The 19,271-nt window shown below is 41.0% G+C and overlaps 2 protein-coding genes across 4 annotated transcripts in view; one reads left to right on the top strand and one right to left on the bottom strand.

Annotated features, from left to right (window-relative positions):
- The first annotated feature begins 1,894 nt into the window (after positions 1-1,894).
- On the top strand, positions 1,895-6,611 carry LOC145397495 (uncharacterized). The gene is made up of 3 exons (XM_080270554.1): positions 1,895-1,923; positions 4,448-4,628; positions 6,432-6,611. Exons 2-3 carry the CDS (start codon positions 4,460-4,462, stop codon positions 6,587-6,589), a joined length of 327 nt encoding a protein of 108 aa, XP_080126680.1. The 5' UTR covers positions 1,895-1,923; positions 4,448-4,459; the 3' UTR covers positions 6,590-6,611.
- Positions 6,612-6,743: 132 nt separating this feature from the next.
- Positions 6,744-19,271, bottom strand: part of LOC145397493 (prolyl endopeptidase) — a 34,547-nt gene continuing 22,019 nt past the window's right edge. For all 3 annotated transcript variants that reach the window (XM_080270552.1, XM_080270551.1, XM_080270553.1), the window contains exons 8-14: positions 18,222-18,422; positions 17,005-17,190; positions 16,108-16,388; positions 15,294-15,501; positions 13,842-13,997; positions 12,610-12,789; positions 6,744-12,069 (exon numbers count right to left, since the gene is read on the bottom strand). In XM_080270552.1, the coding sequence (XP_080126678.1) occupies positions 11,980-12,069; positions 12,610-12,789; positions 13,842-13,997; positions 15,294-15,501; positions 16,108-16,388; positions 17,005-17,190; positions 18,222-18,422 (1,302 nt within the window). In that variant the 3' untranslated portion in view covers positions 6,744-11,979. The remainder of the gene's footprint in view (positions 12,070-12,609; positions 12,790-13,841; positions 13,998-15,293; positions 15,502-16,107; positions 16,389-17,004; positions 17,191-18,221; positions 18,423-19,271) is intronic.

The raw sequence follows: 19,271 nt of genomic DNA, 5'->3' as shown, positions 1-19,271 counted from the left end.
TGACAGTGTGATGGATTTTAAAATGTATCCTCAATATATTCTTTTTGGACGATCAGGTTTGGTGTGGTTTGCCTTCACATAAACAAAAATAAAAAATGGATGACTTCTGGCTTGAATTATTGTTTCCTTTCCCTTATTATAATTTTCTTTGACTTTAGTAAAATTAATACAACTTTGAATGGCTTAGTGGTGATGATGATGACTGGTGGTGGTGGTGGTGGTGGTAGTAGTAGTAGTAGCAGTAATAGTAATAATGGCGATGGTGGTGGTGGTGGCAGAGGAGAGTGGTGATGGTGGTTATAGTAGTTGTGATGGTGGTGTTGGAAATAATTGTGGTGCTAGAGGCTAGTGTTGGTAGTGATGGTGGTTAGAGTAGATTACAAAGGGTGAAGAAAAATGTGTGTGTGTGTGTGTGTGTGTGAGAGAGAGAGAGAGAGAGAGAGAGAGAGAGAGAGGAAATGGTGACTCTCAGTCCTCTACCTCCATAATCACATTCTAAAACACTGTAAGGGTGGCAAGTATTCATGTGGTAGTGGAGGTGATAGTAGTGGTGATGGTGATAGTAGTAGTGGTGGTAGTAATGGTGGTAGTGGTGGTGGTGATAATGATAGTAGTGATAGTGGTGGTGGTAACTGTGGTAGTGGTAATAATGGTGGTAGTGGTGGTGGTGATAGTGATAGTAGTGGTAGTGGTGGTGATCGTAGTAGTAGTGGTAGTAATGGTGGTAGTGGTGGTGGTGATAATGATAGTAGTGATAGTGGTGGTGGTAACTGTGGTAGTGGTAATAATGGTGGTAATGGCAGCACGTGTGGGCAACATGGAGTCAGGATGTAGTACAGATAACGCCTCCAACGTGGAAAATTCCCTCACCACCACCACTACACTACTACACAAAACACAACTACACTATTACACAAAACAACTACACTAATACACAACACACAACTACACTACTACACAAAACAACTACACTACTACACAAAACAACTACACTACTACATAAAACAACTACACTACTACATAAAACAACTACACTACTACATAAAACACAACTACACTACTACACAAAACAACTACACAAAACAACTACACTACTACACAAAACAACACTACTACACAAAACAACACTACTACACAAAACAACTACACTATTACATAAAACAACTACACTACTACATAAAACACAACTACACTACTACACAAAACAACTACACAACTACACAAAACAACTACACTACTACACAAAACAACACTACTACACAAAACAACTACACTACCACAGAAAACAACTACACTACTACACAACACACAACTACACTACTACACAACACAACTACACTATTACACAACACACAACTACAGTGAGTCTCTCCATGCATCTAACAGGGGTGCCATAATGGGCTTCACATCGCCCCGTTATTTGGCTCTATGGTTACCACCCAACGTTGTAAATGGCTTCCTGGGTGAATGGAAATTATAAGGCTTGCCACTAAGTGTAGAGCCACCTGAGATAGAAAGAGGTAAATAGGTATGGAGGCAGGTAGCTATACAGATAGACTGACAGACAGACAGATAGATAGGCGGGTAGGTAGGTAGGTAGGTAGGCAAGGAAAGACAGACAGATACACAAAACAAAGATGGTGAAAAACAGACGTAATAATTTCAAATACACAGATAAACAAGAAAAAGCATCCAAACACTGCAACATGCTCTCAGTACCCTAACTAACTTTACTACCAACATAAATAAACACGTATAACTAATTAAGAGAACCGTTAAAGGAATATCTAAACAAATAGATAAAAAAACGAGAAAGCTAGAGGCAGAGAGAGAAATACTTTAATCTTTGACTTCCTGTGTGGTTATGTTGGGAGAGCGTCATTCGTGGCAGCCATCTTGCCCGACGCACACGCTCATCTCGAGGTAGGTGTGGTTCTAAACTGATTCATAAATTTGCTATAGACTAATAACCAAGGAGATTTGTTCTTAAACCTTACTACAGTGGATTTGTTCTAACCTGGCAAGTATTCCTAACCCCTTCCTCCTCAGTTGATGGCCAAGTGTAGTCATATTAGGTTAATCTGACTAGTAACCATGGAGACTTTAAGCTGTAGGTAGGTGTGGTTCTAGTTTAAAAATCATAATCTTACCATAGTCCGTTTTTTCTAACTTGGCAAAGATCCCTAGCCCTTTTCAGCCCAGTTAACGGCCATGTGTAGTCAGACTGGAGGGTGAATTTGACTAGTAACCAAGGAGACTTTAAGCTGTAGGTAGGTGTGGTTCTAGATTGATTCATAAACTTGCTATACTCCGTTTTTTTCTAACCTGGCAAAGATCCGTAACCCCTTCCACATCAGTTGATGGCCATGTGTAACCAGACTGAAGGGTGAATTTGACTAGTAACCAAGGAGACTAAACTGTAGGTAGGTGTGGTTCTAGATTAAGATTCATAAACTTGCTGTAGTGCGTTTTTCCTACCCTGGCAAAGATCCCTAGCCCTTTTCAGCCCAGTTAACGGCCATGTGTAGTCAGACTGAAGGGTGAATTTGACTAGTAACCAAGGAGACTCATTGTTAAACTGCTCATAAACTTGCTATAGTCTGTTTTTTCTAACCCTAGCCCCTTTCAGTTCAGTTGATGGCCAGGTATTGCCAGATTGAAGGGTGAATTTGACTAGTAACCAAGGAGACTATTCATAAACTACTCATATATTTGCTATGGTCCGTTTTTTTCTAACCTGGCAAAGATCCCTAACTCCTTTCAGTTCAGTTGATGGCCAAGTGTAGTCATATTAGGTTAATCTGACTAATAACCAAGGAGACTTTAAACTGTAGGTAGGTGTGGTTGTAGATTGATTCATAAACCTGATATAGTCCGTTTTTTCTAACCCTAACCCCTTTCAGCTCAGTTGATTGCCAAGTATAGTCAGACTGAAAGGCGAATTTGACTAGTAATCAAGGAGACTTTCTTAAACTACTCATAAACTTGCTATAATACGTTTTTTCTAACCTGACATAGATCCCTAACCCCTTTCAGCTCAGTTGATGGCCAAGTGTAGTCATATTAGGTTAATTTGACTAGTAACCAAGGAGACTTTAAACTGTAGGTAGGTGTGGTTCTAGATTAAGATTCATAAACTTGCTATAGTCCGATTTTTCTAACCCTAACCCCTTTCAGTTCAGTTGATGGCCAGGTATTGTCAGATTGAAGGGTGAATTTGACTAGTAACCAAGGAGACTTCATAAACTACTCATAAACTTGCTATTGTACGTTTCTTTTTCTTTTCTAAGCTGACAAAGATCCCTAAACCCTTTCAGTTCAGTTGATGGCCAAGTGTAGTCAGACTGGAGAGTGAATTTGACTAGTAACCATGGAGACTCATACACAGGCTCATTGAATTTCATGCATCACGACTTAGTTTTCAAGTTGTGGAAGTTTTCTGATTTAAAAATAATAATAAGTCCATGTCGCAAAGATTTATTTTAGGAAGGTGGAAAGGAAAATAGTTTCTCCACGTATCTAGTTCTTCCTCTAATAATAAACGAGAGAGAGAGAGAGAGAGAGAGAGAGAGAGAGAGAGAGAGAGAGAGAGAGAGAGTGTTTCGATAGGAAGTGACAGTTTGTTATATTTTTGTTTTCACTTGAAGCAATATGGCCGCTCCAACAATTTGAATCCTCTACCCTCTCCACCACCACCATCCCAATCCTCTGTCGGCTCCACCACCTCCCTATCCACTCCATCACCATGTGGTAGGTCTCCATATTATAATTGCAAACCATAATAGATAGATAGATAGAGAGACAGATAGAAGCAGGAAGTCAAATGATGAGAAGGTGTTGTGTCTGCGAGAATCCAGCAGTGCTAAACATGCTTACACGGAGGAAAGCTGACGACAGCGGCCAGTAAGGAGATGATGCAGTTAGCTGTCAGCAGTCCTCTCGTGAAGAAAGATCTGGTAACCATGAGGAACATACGTGACACACCCCTGCTACACCAGATTTTAGGAAAGAGAGTTTAGAAGGAGACAAGCGACCCTAGAGAGAGGTCGAGACGGAGATTAGCCTTAGAACAGAGAGAGAGAGAGAGCGAGACAGGGAGGTAGCTACCCGGGACTTATACTCTTTCCATGTGAGAAACCTGTTTAATATTTCTAAGACAAATAAAAATAGTCCCATACTATTCTTTACCTCTCCCGTCACTACATGACATCTGGTGGGGAAACTACTACAAGATATAAAAGCCGCTCGACCACAAGTCTAAAATATACGCCTCTACAAGCAAATACAAAGTCGCTGCTTTATGATACAAAGTCTTTATGACATCCACCATCCACTCCACCACTGCACACTAAACCACGACCACCACCATTAATTACCACCTGCTCTATCCACTCCACCACTACTATATCCACTCTACCATCACCTTCACCTCTCCTCTACTCACCAGACCACCGGCAGAATGGGCTCCTATGACGTTAATGAAGGTGAGGCTGTGCGCATTCGACGAGGGGATGGTGGCTGGTGTGGGACGCGATTCTTGGTGCTGATGGCGGTAATCGTGTCCATCATCATCTACTTAATCGGCTCTGTCATCACCGGAATCACGTATAGGAATTATTCGCATTTGGGTACGTAATTTTATGTGGTTTTAATATTATTCTGAGATTATTGTGCGTCTTTTTATTCTTTTGTGATTCACATACGGGAATAATTCGCATTTGGGTACCGTAAGTAATTTTCTGTACTTTTAATATTATTCTGTGATTTTTGTGCATTTTTTCTCTCTCGTGACTTTGCTTTGACTTACTACTATACAGAGACAAACCAAAAATGGTAGGCTATGCACTATGGTGAGTGGTAACCATATAACTTAACAGGCGGTCTAGCCCTTGGTATAGCCTAGCGAGTTGAGACGCACCAATTTGAAGCCTGTAAGAGATTCCATCTGAGAGACAGCTGGGGTTTATTGCTCACATAGTGCCACTCTGAGACGAGGGAGGCTGGTCACCCTTTAAATGTCGGGACTGAGTAGCCAAATCCATGCCCCTACACTCCTGATGGGGCAAAAAAGGATGGGTTGATGGATGGATGGATAGCAGTAACCATATAACCAAATGAAGCCTAGTAGTTTAGTGGGCCAAGGCACTCTAGCCGGACTGAGCTGTAAAGGTTTATATCCGAGGCATGGTTGGAGTTTATTGTTCATTTAAGGCTACCCAGGGGCCTATCAGGACTGAATAGGCTGGCCTTGGGCTCCTTACCGTTCTGTTAAATAATCTGAGTGTTTTGACAGCTGACCATCCAAAAACATCTCAGTTCAGTGCTCCCCTAATCTCAGTGTACAAAGAAAGACCTCCCCAATTCCGTCTGAAGAAAATTTATCCATCCATCCACCATCCAATCTTATGTTGCCCCATGAGGAGCGTAGGAAAGAAAATTTACCACTGGCAAAATACAGTGATAACTCCATTTCTACTTGTGCGTGTTTCAGATGGATCGAATTTTCCGTCATGTATTCATCAAACTTTGGGAAGATAATTGTGTCTGTATATGCTTCTCACAGTCAAATCTTCCGCCCTAGCATTTTTTCACACAAATGTATCTTTATATCGTGTTTACCAAACGGGCGCAGGGATTCTACCTATAAACTCACGATGTCAGGATAAGTCATTTTGGTACATAAGCAACACACATAGTAAACTACTTCCATTGTGACTGCAAGAAGTGATTGGAAAACGTCAAAATATACCTGTTTTGGGTATTAAAGGAAGCAGCCAGGTCGCCCGCGGCAACGTTTACCGTCGATCTCTCCGACTGCCGCGATATCAAACATCGCTCTGACTGGACGCGCCAGTGTATCCCGTATCAAAGCAATGGCAAACTTAATTATTCAACCAAACCTATCCTAACCAAACCAAACCTAATCCAATAAACTTAATGATTCAACCAAACCTAACCTAATCAAACCAAACCTAATCCAACCTAACCTCACTTGCGGTTGACAGCCAACTTTCAAATTTAAAAATGCGCGTTGGGAATGTTAAATATGGCCGGCTAATGACAGACGTCGGCGGAATATTTACGCACTTTAATCCTTATTTACAGCTTTCAGAGGTAGGTTTATAAAAATCCCCAGTAGCTTTGGTAATCCAGGAATAATAAGAAACATATGACTCATGTCAATATAAAATGTGGAAACGCCGCGCCCATTTGATAAAGAATTAATTATATCTTTACTAACTACATATCTATCTTTTCCACCTCTTTTCTTTCCACCCACTCATTTGTGTCTATCCCACCTAACTCGCTCTCTTTCCCATCTATCTTTCCCACTTTCATAACTGTCTTTCCTGTATTGTGCCCACCACCCTCTCTCTCTCACCCATCTTTTCCACGTACCCGCATAATTAATCTCACCTTATGTTTTCCAGTCAACTGCACACTGGATGACTTGTACACGCCGACCATCATGTACGTCTACAGCACTCCCTTGGTGGTGGTGGGTCCCTGTTTTATGTCCGCAGGGGGCTCCATCCTTGCCTTCCTCCTCATCCAGTGGTTCTTCTGCCGTCCACTAACCAGAGACTAAGCGACCATCAACAAACACGACTCACAACCTATACTTTTTTTTTGTTTTTTGCTAATGCTAACTGCCTAAAATTTGCGAAAATGTCTGAATTGCAACAGTTGATGAATGCTAAAATATAGAACTAGTCATGAAAAAGTGCAATGGAAACGATATGGATGTTTATACTGTTTTTACTCAAATGGCCTTAAATTGCCGAATTGCAACAGATTAATGCTGAATATAAAGTTAGTTATCAGGATGTGCAATGGAATGGATGTAGAACCATATACAGTACTGTTTTTACTCTAACTTGGCCTAAAATTTTAAAACATTGCTGAATTGTAACAATAATTTAACACTAGCTTGTCATGAAGAAGTGCAGTGGAAAGGATGTAGATGCGTATACTGCTTTTACCCTAATATGGCCATTGCGCTGTGGTGCGGTTGTGGGTGTGACTGAAGGAGTTAGGAGAAATACACTGAGGTGGTTTGGCCATGTGGAGAGAATGGAGTGAGAGACTAACTAGGAGAGTATATGCGAGTGTGGTGGTGAGGGAGACCAAGGATGAGATGAAGAGATGGAGTTGAGAGGGTACATGAGAGAGGGAGGTGCAAGTTGAGGGGAGAGAGGTGAAATGGCTGGGAACAAGGCAACGTGGAGGCTATTTGTTTGCGGCCACCCCATAAGTGATTAAGGTGTATGGCTATAGATGGAGCACTAGAATTTAAAGCTAGCCATGAAATAGTGCTGTGGAAAGGATGTAGAAGTGTATACTATACTCTTTTTACACCAACTTGACAAAAATCCACTAAAATTGCTGAATTGTAAAAATTATGCTAGAATATAAAGCTAGTCATGAAAAAGTGCAATGGATATTACTCGTATATGTAGCACTGCAGTACTCTTTTTCTGCCACTGAGCACCGTAAAAGAAGCTACATAGGGCTGAAAATCTGGGCCAAGTTAAAATAAAACAACCATAATTAACAAGACATTTGATGAGCAAGTCTTACCCAATTATCTTTGTTATGGACAATTGGGTTAATAATTATCCTGGTTTTTGTGCTTATTCCTAACATTTCATGACTTCTTATCATGACCTTTCCATTCATACATATGATTAGGCTTAGTTTACAATCACCTAACTTGGAGGACACCAGATAAAATACAATTCTGACTAGCCAGACTAAACTATGGATAGTAGTAGTAGTAGTAGTAGTAGTAGTACAGGTAGCAGCAGTAGTACCAGTAGTACAGGTAGTATTAGTAGTATGGTAGCAGTAGAAGTAGTAAGTAGCAGAGGTACTGGAGAAGGATACCTTGACAAGGTGGCACTGATGCACTGATATAAACATGCTTAACCTGCCTGGTTATACATATGTCCGTGAACTTCCTCTCTGTCTCCCAAAAGGAGGATGGTGGACTCCAGAAAATGGATAATTTCAGCATGCAGTGCACCGGATTCATGTCCAGATGAACCTGGGACCACATCACCATTTTGCTTAGAATGTATCCCTATTTTTCTTAGGCCTAATCATGACTTCTAACCTACACCTTCCCATCTGACAGGCAATCTAATGCATAGATGATACTTGATAAACTAATCACGATTATCCAGACTACTTGGTAATATAAGCTAATATGAGCCTGATAATTATGGTGGCCTTCGTGGGGGGGGAAAAAAAGTCATCAATCAGAAAAAGTTGCTTATAATGATAACCTGGTGTATAGACTACAACTGGGAAAATAAAAAGGATTCTCATAATATCTGTGTTATATTTCTGATAATTTTCCTGATCTCACTTGCATTTCTAGTACCTGTAAATAATTGTACTGTACAAAAACATGTGATTTAAAAGTCATGTCTATCCTTACATTTAGTTAACTACTGTACTTTAAAAAAGAAAAAAATCATCATTATCCACTCCTCGCTTCACACTGCTAAATTTGGTGGGTTGGATACAGAGCAATGCTGGTATGTACAAAATGAACTCTAATGGCACTTGAGCACTTCTTAGTTAGTTGAAATAAATTTTGCATTAAGCCTTTTTTGTCAATGTCAAGAGGCTGCATGTACTGTACTGTACTGCACAATCAACATAATGATCACCTCCAATATTACCATCCTCCAACTCAATTATGCAGCACTTAAAATGAAAGAAAAAATTAACTCTTCACCTGCACACACCATTTCAAAGTTTTGATTGGAGATCCTTGAATACTAACGTCCCTAGAGCAAGACGACATGGTTAACTCAAGACCTACTCTGTGACAAATGGGACAACTCCTCCATCTTGACTACCCAGCTTTTTCAGGCCATTAGTGTTGTATGATAAGTATTAGCACATTGTGATGTCCTTTTTAACAGATGATTTTACTCAGGAAAGACCTCTTGTATTAACAGTAGTAGTAAATGCAACCTCAGGCTCATCTGAACCTGAATCCAGTGGACTGCAGATTGAAGTTTCTCTCTTTTTGCAGTCTACCATCCTCTTTTTGAGAGTTAGGGAGGAAATTGAAGGACATTTGCAAAAGTGGGCAGTGGAGCTGCCCAGTCTTACAGTGCCACCACATAAAGGCACCTCTCCCGCAACACAACTATTCATAATACGGCTTAACTTTTTTTCAGCATCATGATATACAGTAACTTTTGCCCCTGCTTGTACGTTATTATTATATTTTTTTGTTACCCCATGATTTCACTTTGAAATAACTCTTGTGCCTCAAACTTTTTTATGTATTCATTTTTTTTCCCCTCAATCTTGTCACCCCAGGACTGAACTTAGGAATAACTTTTATCCGTAACTGTGTATTTTTTTATATATGTATTTATTCATATATTTGGTCTTGTTACCCCCAGACTTAACATAGGAAGAGTTTGGAACGGTACTATTACTCATACTACTGTGATGAAGAGGGATGCTTTCATGCAATGGAACCGATATAACCAGGTCAATCGACTGCCTGATTATACAAACATCCCTCAACCTACTTCCCTGTCCCCCCAAAAGAGGATGGTGTGCTGCAGGATGAGATCAGTTTAAGCCTGCAGTTCACTAGGTTCACATTTCAGCTGAACCTGGTACAACTATTACTACTACCCTGGCTACAACTTCCTTTAAACCAAGAATAAGGACTGAGGGAACTTTGACTCATGATTGTCATAGTGATAACTGTAGCCCCAGGTTTATCTGAAACATGAACCAGATGGACTGCTGAAACTGCCCTTCTTCTACTGACCACCATCTTCCTTTTGGGGGATAGGGAGGGAGTTGAGGGATGTTTGTATAACCAGGCAATGGAGCCAACCAGTAATACCAGCGCCACTGCAAGAAGGGGTCCCTCACAAGACAAAGAAGGTGAGGAAATACAGCGTGGTTCACATATAATACTCTTCTTTCTTTCCACCAGGCAATATCTCATGTGTTGCAGGGATGTCCCAGTCAGTTTTATCAATGTCTATCCTGCATCCTTTATTCATTTCCTACTCCCACTGCCACATCCATGCCCACACCATTAGACTGAGCCATCCTCATGACACACAAGATGCTGCCAGGTGAGTTTCTAGGGGAATGCTATTTACAGACCTTCCCTCCCCTGTATTTGGCTGTTTGGTGACTCTTGCAACAGTGACACAAAGTTGCTGTTACTGTTGAATATGAATCCAGTGGACTGCTGACTTTCCTCTCTGGCAGTCCACCATCCTCCTTTCAAGAGATATGGGGTAAGAGGCAAGGGGCATATGCATAACCGGGGGCTGCTCCACCACACAGGCAAACATTTGCCAATGCATGAAGGTGTCACTACTCCAGCACTACACAGAGTATAAAGGGAAAATAAAAGAAGACAGATGAACATTTTCTGAGGCTGAATTATTTTTTCTTTGGGTCAGTTTGTATAATTAATATGAAAAGCATCTTTGTCAAGAATTTTCATTAATTAAGGTATGTGGCCCTGAGGAAGGTGTGTCAGTTAAAAAGAAAGAAAAAAAAAAAGGGAGAAAACAGAAAGAGGAAAAAAGAAAGGAAAAAAAGAAAAGTACTCTCTGTAATAGGACAAAAGGCTTACCCATAAACATTTTCAATGTAATTAAACAGTTTAAATATTCAGTTATCCTGCTATTTCTAGTCAGCTTCATTCAGCATGGGAGAAACTTTATCAACTGAAGGGTTTATATACAGCCTTCACTCACTCCTCCATTACAAGGTTGCTCCTATGTTGAAAAATACTCTCCGGAGGCAGCAAAGAATAAAATAAACTAGACATGGTGTGACTGAAGGGGTTAACTATATCAACATACATGAATGGCAAACACATAACATGGTACTATCTGTGGCATAATGCTAAACATTCCTCAATCAATGAACCAAGAAAATGGAGGTTAGACAATGGATTTCTTTCTCTTTTCTTCTTTCTTTTTTCTTTTTTTTTTTATTACATCACCTTCGTAGTTCTTCCACTAAGCATCATCATAAAAATAATATAATGCACTCCAGAGGGGAACTCCAAAGGTGGCTCAGGTCCAAAATTCATTAGTCTGTTCTCCACTTTCTCGGTTTTGATTTTAACGAGTTTGATGTTCCTCTGAAGGGCTCCTCATGTTGTGTGTGATGCTAGGTGACAGACCAGGCTTCTATTACTGCACTACTGCCACAAGCCTTAATCCTGGAGAGAGAAGGCAAGAGCCTGATCTGTCACCTCTTGGGCTAGGAAGTATCCCTAAGATATGGCTGGGAGCTAAACCCCCAATTATTAAGCTTTTAGACATCTTAACCAATATTACGGACATCAGTTTACTTGTTCATCTTAACCACAATCATTCACATTAGGTCACATATCCTATAAATGATACCAAATAGAGTGATGCGATTACCTCCACAAGTGAGCAACTATGTGACTGAACAATGCTTACTCTAGGGTATTATATTTGGGGACATCTTAACCCAAACCACTGATATCAATTAATCACCTGAAAAATCAAGGCATCTTAACCCCTACTATTCACATTAGGTCGCACATTTTATACACTATACCAAATGGAGAGAGAGACAGACTTTAACATCCTCACAAGATCTTCATCCAAATCAGTGGAATTAATTCACACATCAGAATTGAAAAAGAAAAAAAATCAAAATAGCTTAATCACTATTATTAACATTAGGCTGCACATTCTATACAAAGTACCAAATAGGGAGACATACTTTAACTTTCACACAAGGTTTTCACCCAAATCAGTGATATTAATCCGCTTAACATAAAAACTGAGGCATCTTAAATCCTATTATTCACATTAGTTAGCACATCCTATACAGAGTACCACAAAGAGAGATGCAAAAACTTCCACACGAGAGAAGCAAAAGTAGTCCTGAGGAGGGGGTGGGGTGGGTACGGTGGGGTGTGGCTGGGCAACACTAAAGCTTGGCAAGGGAATCATCAAGGGAGTGAGCCTTCAGACCCAGCGCCTGCATCACAAAGCAGTAGATGTCTGTGTGCTCCTCAATCTGCGGAGGCAACGTTAGGCACATCAGTTTCTTTTTTCTTTTCTTTTCTTAATCAAAGGAAGTATAATCCTCTCCAAAACACCCAAAACATAACCAATTAATGCTATTGTGCAACTGTCTTCACTTATAAGTACTACAGGGGGTGGTGTGCTGGAGGTCATTTATGACATTAGAGTATTTATTTACATCTGACATGTATGGCATCAGAAACGTAAACCAATGTTCCCTTGCAGTGGATGATGCCTCACCATTTGCCTGCAGCAGATGGGTCTGCTTGACCAGACAGATCAGAGTTATTCGTGACAACAAAAACAACAACTGTGCTGTAACAGCCCAGTTATAGTGTCAGACCACAGCAGACATGAGACATACCGTAGACAAATACACTGAGACCACACAAGACCCTCAATACACCATTCCCTGTGGTACTTTAAGTGAAGAACTGTACATCAGATTGCCATCTTGACACTACCTCTACCCTCACTTTATCCTAGAAGTATGCATCAACATACAAAACCCAAACAGTCGTGTTGTACTCACAATTTTTGACGTGGGTTTGCCTCCGCCATGCCCTGCCTTGGTTTCGATGCGTATAAGGAGCGGGTTGGTCTGGCCGGGGATGTGGCCCAGGCGATGCTGTAGCTCTGAGATGAACTTGAAGGAGTGGAGAGGCACAACACGGTCATCGTGGTCTGCCGTTAACAGCAGGGTGGAGGGGTACTGTGGAAAATAAGAAGTTAGTGAGCTAGGTCCTCATCATGTTACTTTTTTCTTTACTTAATTATCTTGCTCTCCTCCAGTTTTCCATTATTTATTTATTTACTCTTCTTTTGCTACAACCCTCTCAGGGTAAGAGAGCCTGACAGTAGCGTATCACCTGCTTCACGCAAAATACATCCGACACCTTCCCTCCATCCCCTCCAGCCTCCTTATATAATTTTATCCAACTCTCCCAAACAAACTGTTAGTGTGCTGCACTGTCAGGTGTAAGAAAGCACAGAGATTATGAATGGGCTTAATATTGTATTTATTTACATTTTTACAAGCAACGTTTGGTCTGGTTAGTACTTGGATGGGTGACCGCCTGGGAACACCAGATGCTGTTGGCATCCCTACGTGTCAAGTGGGGTTGGTGGAGGATTAGTGCCCTTCCCTGTAAAACAATTAACTCTAAGCCCTTGGCCACCCTGTGTGGGATACATGGCGTCTGGCAATGAATGAATGAATGAATGAACAATGGCAGACTTCATACACACTTAACAAGTATGAAAATCCCCAAGTGACAAAACAGTTCATACATGTAAAATAAATAAAGAACATACTGAGAGGATTAAAACCACAAAATCTGCTTATCAATTCTGCTGCTAACTAAACAGTATAACTGAATTGCTAGTTTCTTTCAATTAACACCACCAAGGGGCCAAAGCAACAACAGTAACAATTACATTACCAACTGTACAGACATAATGGTACACCTGGTACCTGGACATGTTGAGCTAGGGGAAAGGGGGACTGGTTGATGGGGGTCACAGGTATGAATATAGAGGGAAGAAAGCTCACAGGCAGACCTGGGAAGACTTAAGATGAAGTCCTAGGTAGGTAGAGACCTGTAGGATTAGCAAACTGAAGTGGGAACTGGCTTAAGATTGCAAGATCTGTCATCATCTAAAGACCTACATCAGCTAGCATGGCCAATGATTCCTAGAAGTAAACATACACACATCCTTCACTTACAATAAGGATCACCTGTACACATGTCTATTCCATCCTACCTGTGTGCCCACGGGGAGTGTGTCTCGTATGTTGTGGAGCGGAGAGAACTTGTAGATGTTGTGGAAATGCTCCTTCTCATCAGGATTGCCGTAATCTGAACACCACGCATAACCGATGGTGAACTTGTGGAACCTTAGCATGTCCATCACACCAACCTGACATGTTGAGAGTTAATGGAAATAAGGAATCATCATCACCTTATTTCCCACAAATAAACACAGGCATGATCAAGCACATATCCCCACCTCCCTGCATGCCTAACCAAGCACATAACGGCCTCATCAGGTCCCCCAGTCTTACAGGTGGGCCTAAGGGGAATGCCTTGAGGACACATAACCTGGGCCCTTCCAATTCCTTGCATAGGCTGCACTGAAATCTCTGGACTTTTTTGTTTACCTTTTTCACTGAAAAAATAAATAAATAAAAAATACTTCACACACAGCATTCTGCATATCAAAAGGCACCAGTTCACTTTAAGACATAACTCTGTGAAACTTCATGACTCTATACCAAATATTTTCTCAGTTCTACCCTGGAAATTAAATCTCTACACCCGAACGGCCGCCTTGCCACCCAACTCTATGGGCGACACCTATTGACCCCAGTGGTAACAACACCCTCCTCTGACTTTGCCAGATGGAGGGTAAACAATTATTATCATCATCATTCCATATTCCCTAATGTTATCCAATCCTTTATGGCCCTATTATCTTAGCAACGAACCTCAATCACCCCCTGGATTTAGACCTTCTTGGGACACATCTTGCTGAAGTATCAACAGGTTACTGCCTAACATATTCATATGGTTTCCTGGAGGACAGAAAACAGCTGTGTCTGTCACTCAGTGTACAGTCTCCTGAAAGTAGCACCACAAGTGAGTGGATGGCAGGCACCCCCTCCCCCACATAAGTTGGGAGCGGGGCAGTGAAATAGCAGGGGACAGAGCGACATGGAGGCGATTTGTTTGTGGCCACCCCGTGTGGGATTGAGGCATCTGGCAATAGATAGATAGATAGGTAGATAGAAAAATCACTCAATTACTGTCACATTCTTCTTCACCTCTTGGGGTCGGGCATTGTTTATAAAATCAACCGTCAGCAGTGGAAAAAAAAAAAAAAAAAAAAGTGATTTATTAAACCTACCACAAAATCCTTATACTCAGCAAAGTATAACTCTTTAGCTTTAAAATGAATTGTGTTCCAATGTCCTATGATTATTGTAAAGCAGTGGCTGTGAATGTAAAAGTGTCTAATTGTTCTGGAATGAGGACCGATGTCCCCATGACACATGTTCCGGAACAGTGACCGACCTTCAAGGGTTAAAGGAACACTCATACTGAGGTTGGCCATGGTACGCTGAAGTTTTCCATGGAATGGGAGCTGAACCACGAGCCAAAACCAGTTAATTATTTCCCAACAATTGCTGTAAATCATATACCCTCAATTCCTCACCTGGGCTATAACAGCACCAAACAGATCTGGTCGCTGGTTCATACAAGCACCAACCAACAAGCCACCGTTGGAGCCGCCCTGGATGATGATGCGTGAGGGCTGGGTGTAACGTTCATTGATCAGGTACTCTGCTGCCGCCTGGAAGTCATCAAACACATTCTGCTTGTTCAGGAGACGGCCAGAGTTGTGCCATGCCTCACCGTACTCACTGAAGGAATGATGGAATAAATTAATGTCTTTTTAATCTTTTTCTTTCTACTACCACAAGATCACCATGGATTTACTGTACTAACTAAACTGTCTAGAAGTACCAGGAACAAACAAAAATAAGATGTCATTATACTGAGGCAAATGGTGCTGAGGTTAAAGGTAGAGCAGATATCATGAGGTGTTTGGGTTAGTCAAGCTGCTCATCTGCACAACTTAGGCCTTTCAGCCTGTGGCAGGCTACTCACCTTATACCTTGGGATACAAGATCATTATATCATCCAGGTTACCACAACTACCTCCCATAAATGTTCCCTCAATATGCTTAAACTTACCAACTCACAGAGGGTGAATGGATAAGTGCATCAAGTGGCACCAGCTGCCCCACCTGAAACTCTGGCACTATCTGGCCAGCAGCTTTGAAACTAGCAATACTAACCACTCGGCTACTATGGGGGTTGCTGAGTAAATGGACTAACCAGAGATGCTACGAAATTTTGACCAAGTACCATGGAAAGTACCCACCAGCTGACCACGGCTCATATACATTAGGATGGCAAAGGCATGTCAAATTTAAGTGTATTCTTAGCCACATCACCACACTCACCCTCCTCCCCTGATGTTGGGTATGGCAACCAAGCCCTTGAACACCTGCAGGAAAATCACCCTAGATATGCTAAAGTAGGGCTGAATGCTGATGTTAAAGCCGCCATAGCCGTAGAGTAGAGTGGGGGTATTGGGGGCATCCTTTCCAGGGTCGGGGCGGGGCAGGTCCTTCCCATGGACGAGGAACATGGGGATGCGTGTCCCGTCCTTGCTCGAGTAGAACACCTGTTGCATCTTGAACTGCGTTGGGTCGAAGCCCTCGATTTTGATCTCACGGAAGACCTGAAGGAGAGGGAAATTAATGCAAAATAAAAATGTACAAATGGAATGAAATAAAACAGTCAAGGGATGAAAAAATCGATAGATCTATCCAAAATTCTATCTACCTACATATATATCTAGTTACACACTTTAATCCTCACATAACTCTCTACCCCATCCCTCCACCTCTTCTTCACATAGCTCTCTACCCAATCCCTCTACCTCTTCCCCACATACCTCTCTATCCCTCCATCTCTTCCTCACATACCTCTCTACCTCATCCCTCCATTTTTTCCTCACTCTCCCCTTTCCCCTGTCCCCCTTCACCTCACACTCACCTAGTCAATCTCGCATTCTCCATTCTCTCCACATGGCCAATCCATCTCAAGTTACAGTACTCCAAACACATTCCATCACATCCACATAACACATACAACACTCCATTATCCACATCAACATATCTTACAATTCAATATATCCAACGCAACACATCAATGCTCATAAATAAAAATAAATAAAAGTCTGGATGATGATGATGATGATGATGATGATGATGATGATGATGATGATGATGATGATGACGACGACGACGATGATGATAAAAGAAAATAAATACACCCAGCTACTTTCATCTTACCTTGGGTTTTAATGGCTGCTGTGTGAGGTCAAGGTGGAAGATGGTGCCCGGAGTGAGGAAGGAGGTAAACTGGTAGAACATCTCCGAGTGGTGTCGCTTGCCCGAGTATCCGCTGACAGTGCCGATGTCTAGGGGCAGAGTGGTTATGTGCTCCCCTGTCCCTAGGCTGTGAAGTTGTAGTACACTCTGGGGAGGAAAAATAAAAAAAATCGATAAAAAAAGAAAAAAAAAAATACTGAAGTTCTCCCTTACTCCCACTTTCGTCCTTTAATACCACTTAACATGGTGCCAAAAAATGTGGGGAAAAATTCATTACAGTTTTGCCTCGTTCCTGTTTTCTCTTCCTCTGGGGGAAAAAGTGAGGAGATCATTAAACGTATCTATATTCTGTGTAACAAAGATCCTCACCTCCTTTCAGCTCATCTGAGGACCAAGTACAGTGAGACTAGATGACTGATTTGACCTGTAACCATGGAAACTCATTATAAATATTGCTCATCAAATTTCATACAACCCTAACTTACAATTCAAGGTGTGAGTGTAGGCAGTTCAGTTAGATGAAAATAATTTGGCCACAGCTTACCAGTATCTCTATATATGACACATTCAATCCATGTTGGCTTTAAAAAGAGATACCACAGACAATAACATTAAGGTGTACTATGCAAAATAAATAACAAATGGAAGAAGCAATATAGCTCATTTGTTTTCATCTGAGGTAACTAGATCATTTATAATACTTTAATACTTGGTCATGGTTGTGTCAAATTTGTTAAGTCTTAGTTATGGGGTAAGAATGAGTCTCCTTGGTAACTAGTCAAATTTATCCTCCAATCTGACTACATTTTGCCATTAACTGAGCTAAAACGGGTTAGGGATTTTATTAGATGAGATTAAACAGACTATACAAAGCTTCCCAAAGTGACACAAATATAGGCACAAGACTCATATCTTTGATGTTGAAGATGTCAGCCATGACAGAACTGTAAAAAAAAAAAAAAAAATAAAAAATAATAATAATAATAATAATAATAATAATAATAACAATAATAATAAAAAGTAAATGAATGAGGCTGGTCACTCTCATCTTAAATATCAGGACCAACTTGCCTGGTCCCGGGCTCCTACGCTCCTCATGGGGCAACGTAGGGTTGGATGATGAATGAATGAATGTAAAAAATAAAGGAGAAACATAACAAGACTTAGCTTTATTTTACCTTGACGTCTGAGATATAACAAACGACCAATTTATCCTGATGTACACACGCTGCCCAGTCCAGCACGTCTTTGGGGTGTTCTGGAATCAGAGTCACCCACTTCTCTGGGGCGGGGTCGGAGAGGTCAATTTTCACCAGCCGATAGTTGGGCGCTCCTTTGTTGGTGCGAAACACACACACGGATCCGTCATTGGTGATGTACTGGTGAAGGAAAGAAAGTACGGAGCGTCATCATCATCATCATCGTTATCATCACTGTTACTGTCATTATCACCACCATTACTATTATTACTATTATTATTAGTCTATCAGCATCACTATCATTATTACTGTCATTATCACCACCATTACTATTATTATTAGTCATTATCATCAACACTGTCATCATTATTTTCATTATCACCACCATTACTATTAGTCAATATCATGACCCCCATCACTGGGTCATATTCTCATTCACTTAAGCTTTCTCAACAACTCTGCCTCAGCGAATTATTGTGCGTATTTCACCTATACAGTTCTTTGCTTGTTACTCATGCAAACTAAGTCGCTATGCCACAGATATCAATAGCATACAAGAAGGATATTAAGCTGCAACATTCAAAATAAACCACTAAGGAAACAGTGCTATGGAGTCCTGCCAGTGAAAATATATGCCATTATCACCATCATCATCATCCTTCCCCATCACCTTTATTTATATGGTAAAGTACACTACAAAAGAGCACTGTATCTACTTCAACTCTATCCTGTAGTTTAAACATTTTTGTCCACATAAACTATATCACAAATGAATGACACATAAAGAACACCAAATCTCTACACTATAATACTGTGCTAACAGAAATATACCATCTTTACACTGTGCGTGATACTCTACTAAATATACTACACAAACCTCTGCTTTCATCAACAACACTATAGTCTAAAATACTTAACTCTTTATCAACGGCATCAAAAATCGTCACACCACAATACACACCGAGCCACAGAGCTGTTACATTCTACCGTGAACCATTTCACTTGACGAACATGCACATCAACATTACC

This window comes from Coenobita brevimanus, chromosome 41, assembly GCF_032717465.1.
Source record: "Coenobita brevimanus isolate Jiangsu-jjx chromosome 41, ASM3271746v2, whole genome shotgun sequence".
NCBI classification, from domain to species: Eukaryota; Metazoa; Arthropoda; class Malacostraca; order Decapoda; family Coenobitidae; genus Coenobita; species Coenobita brevimanus.
Note: the sequence above shows the minus strand (reverse complement) of the source record. Positions and strands in the feature narration are given on the sequence as shown.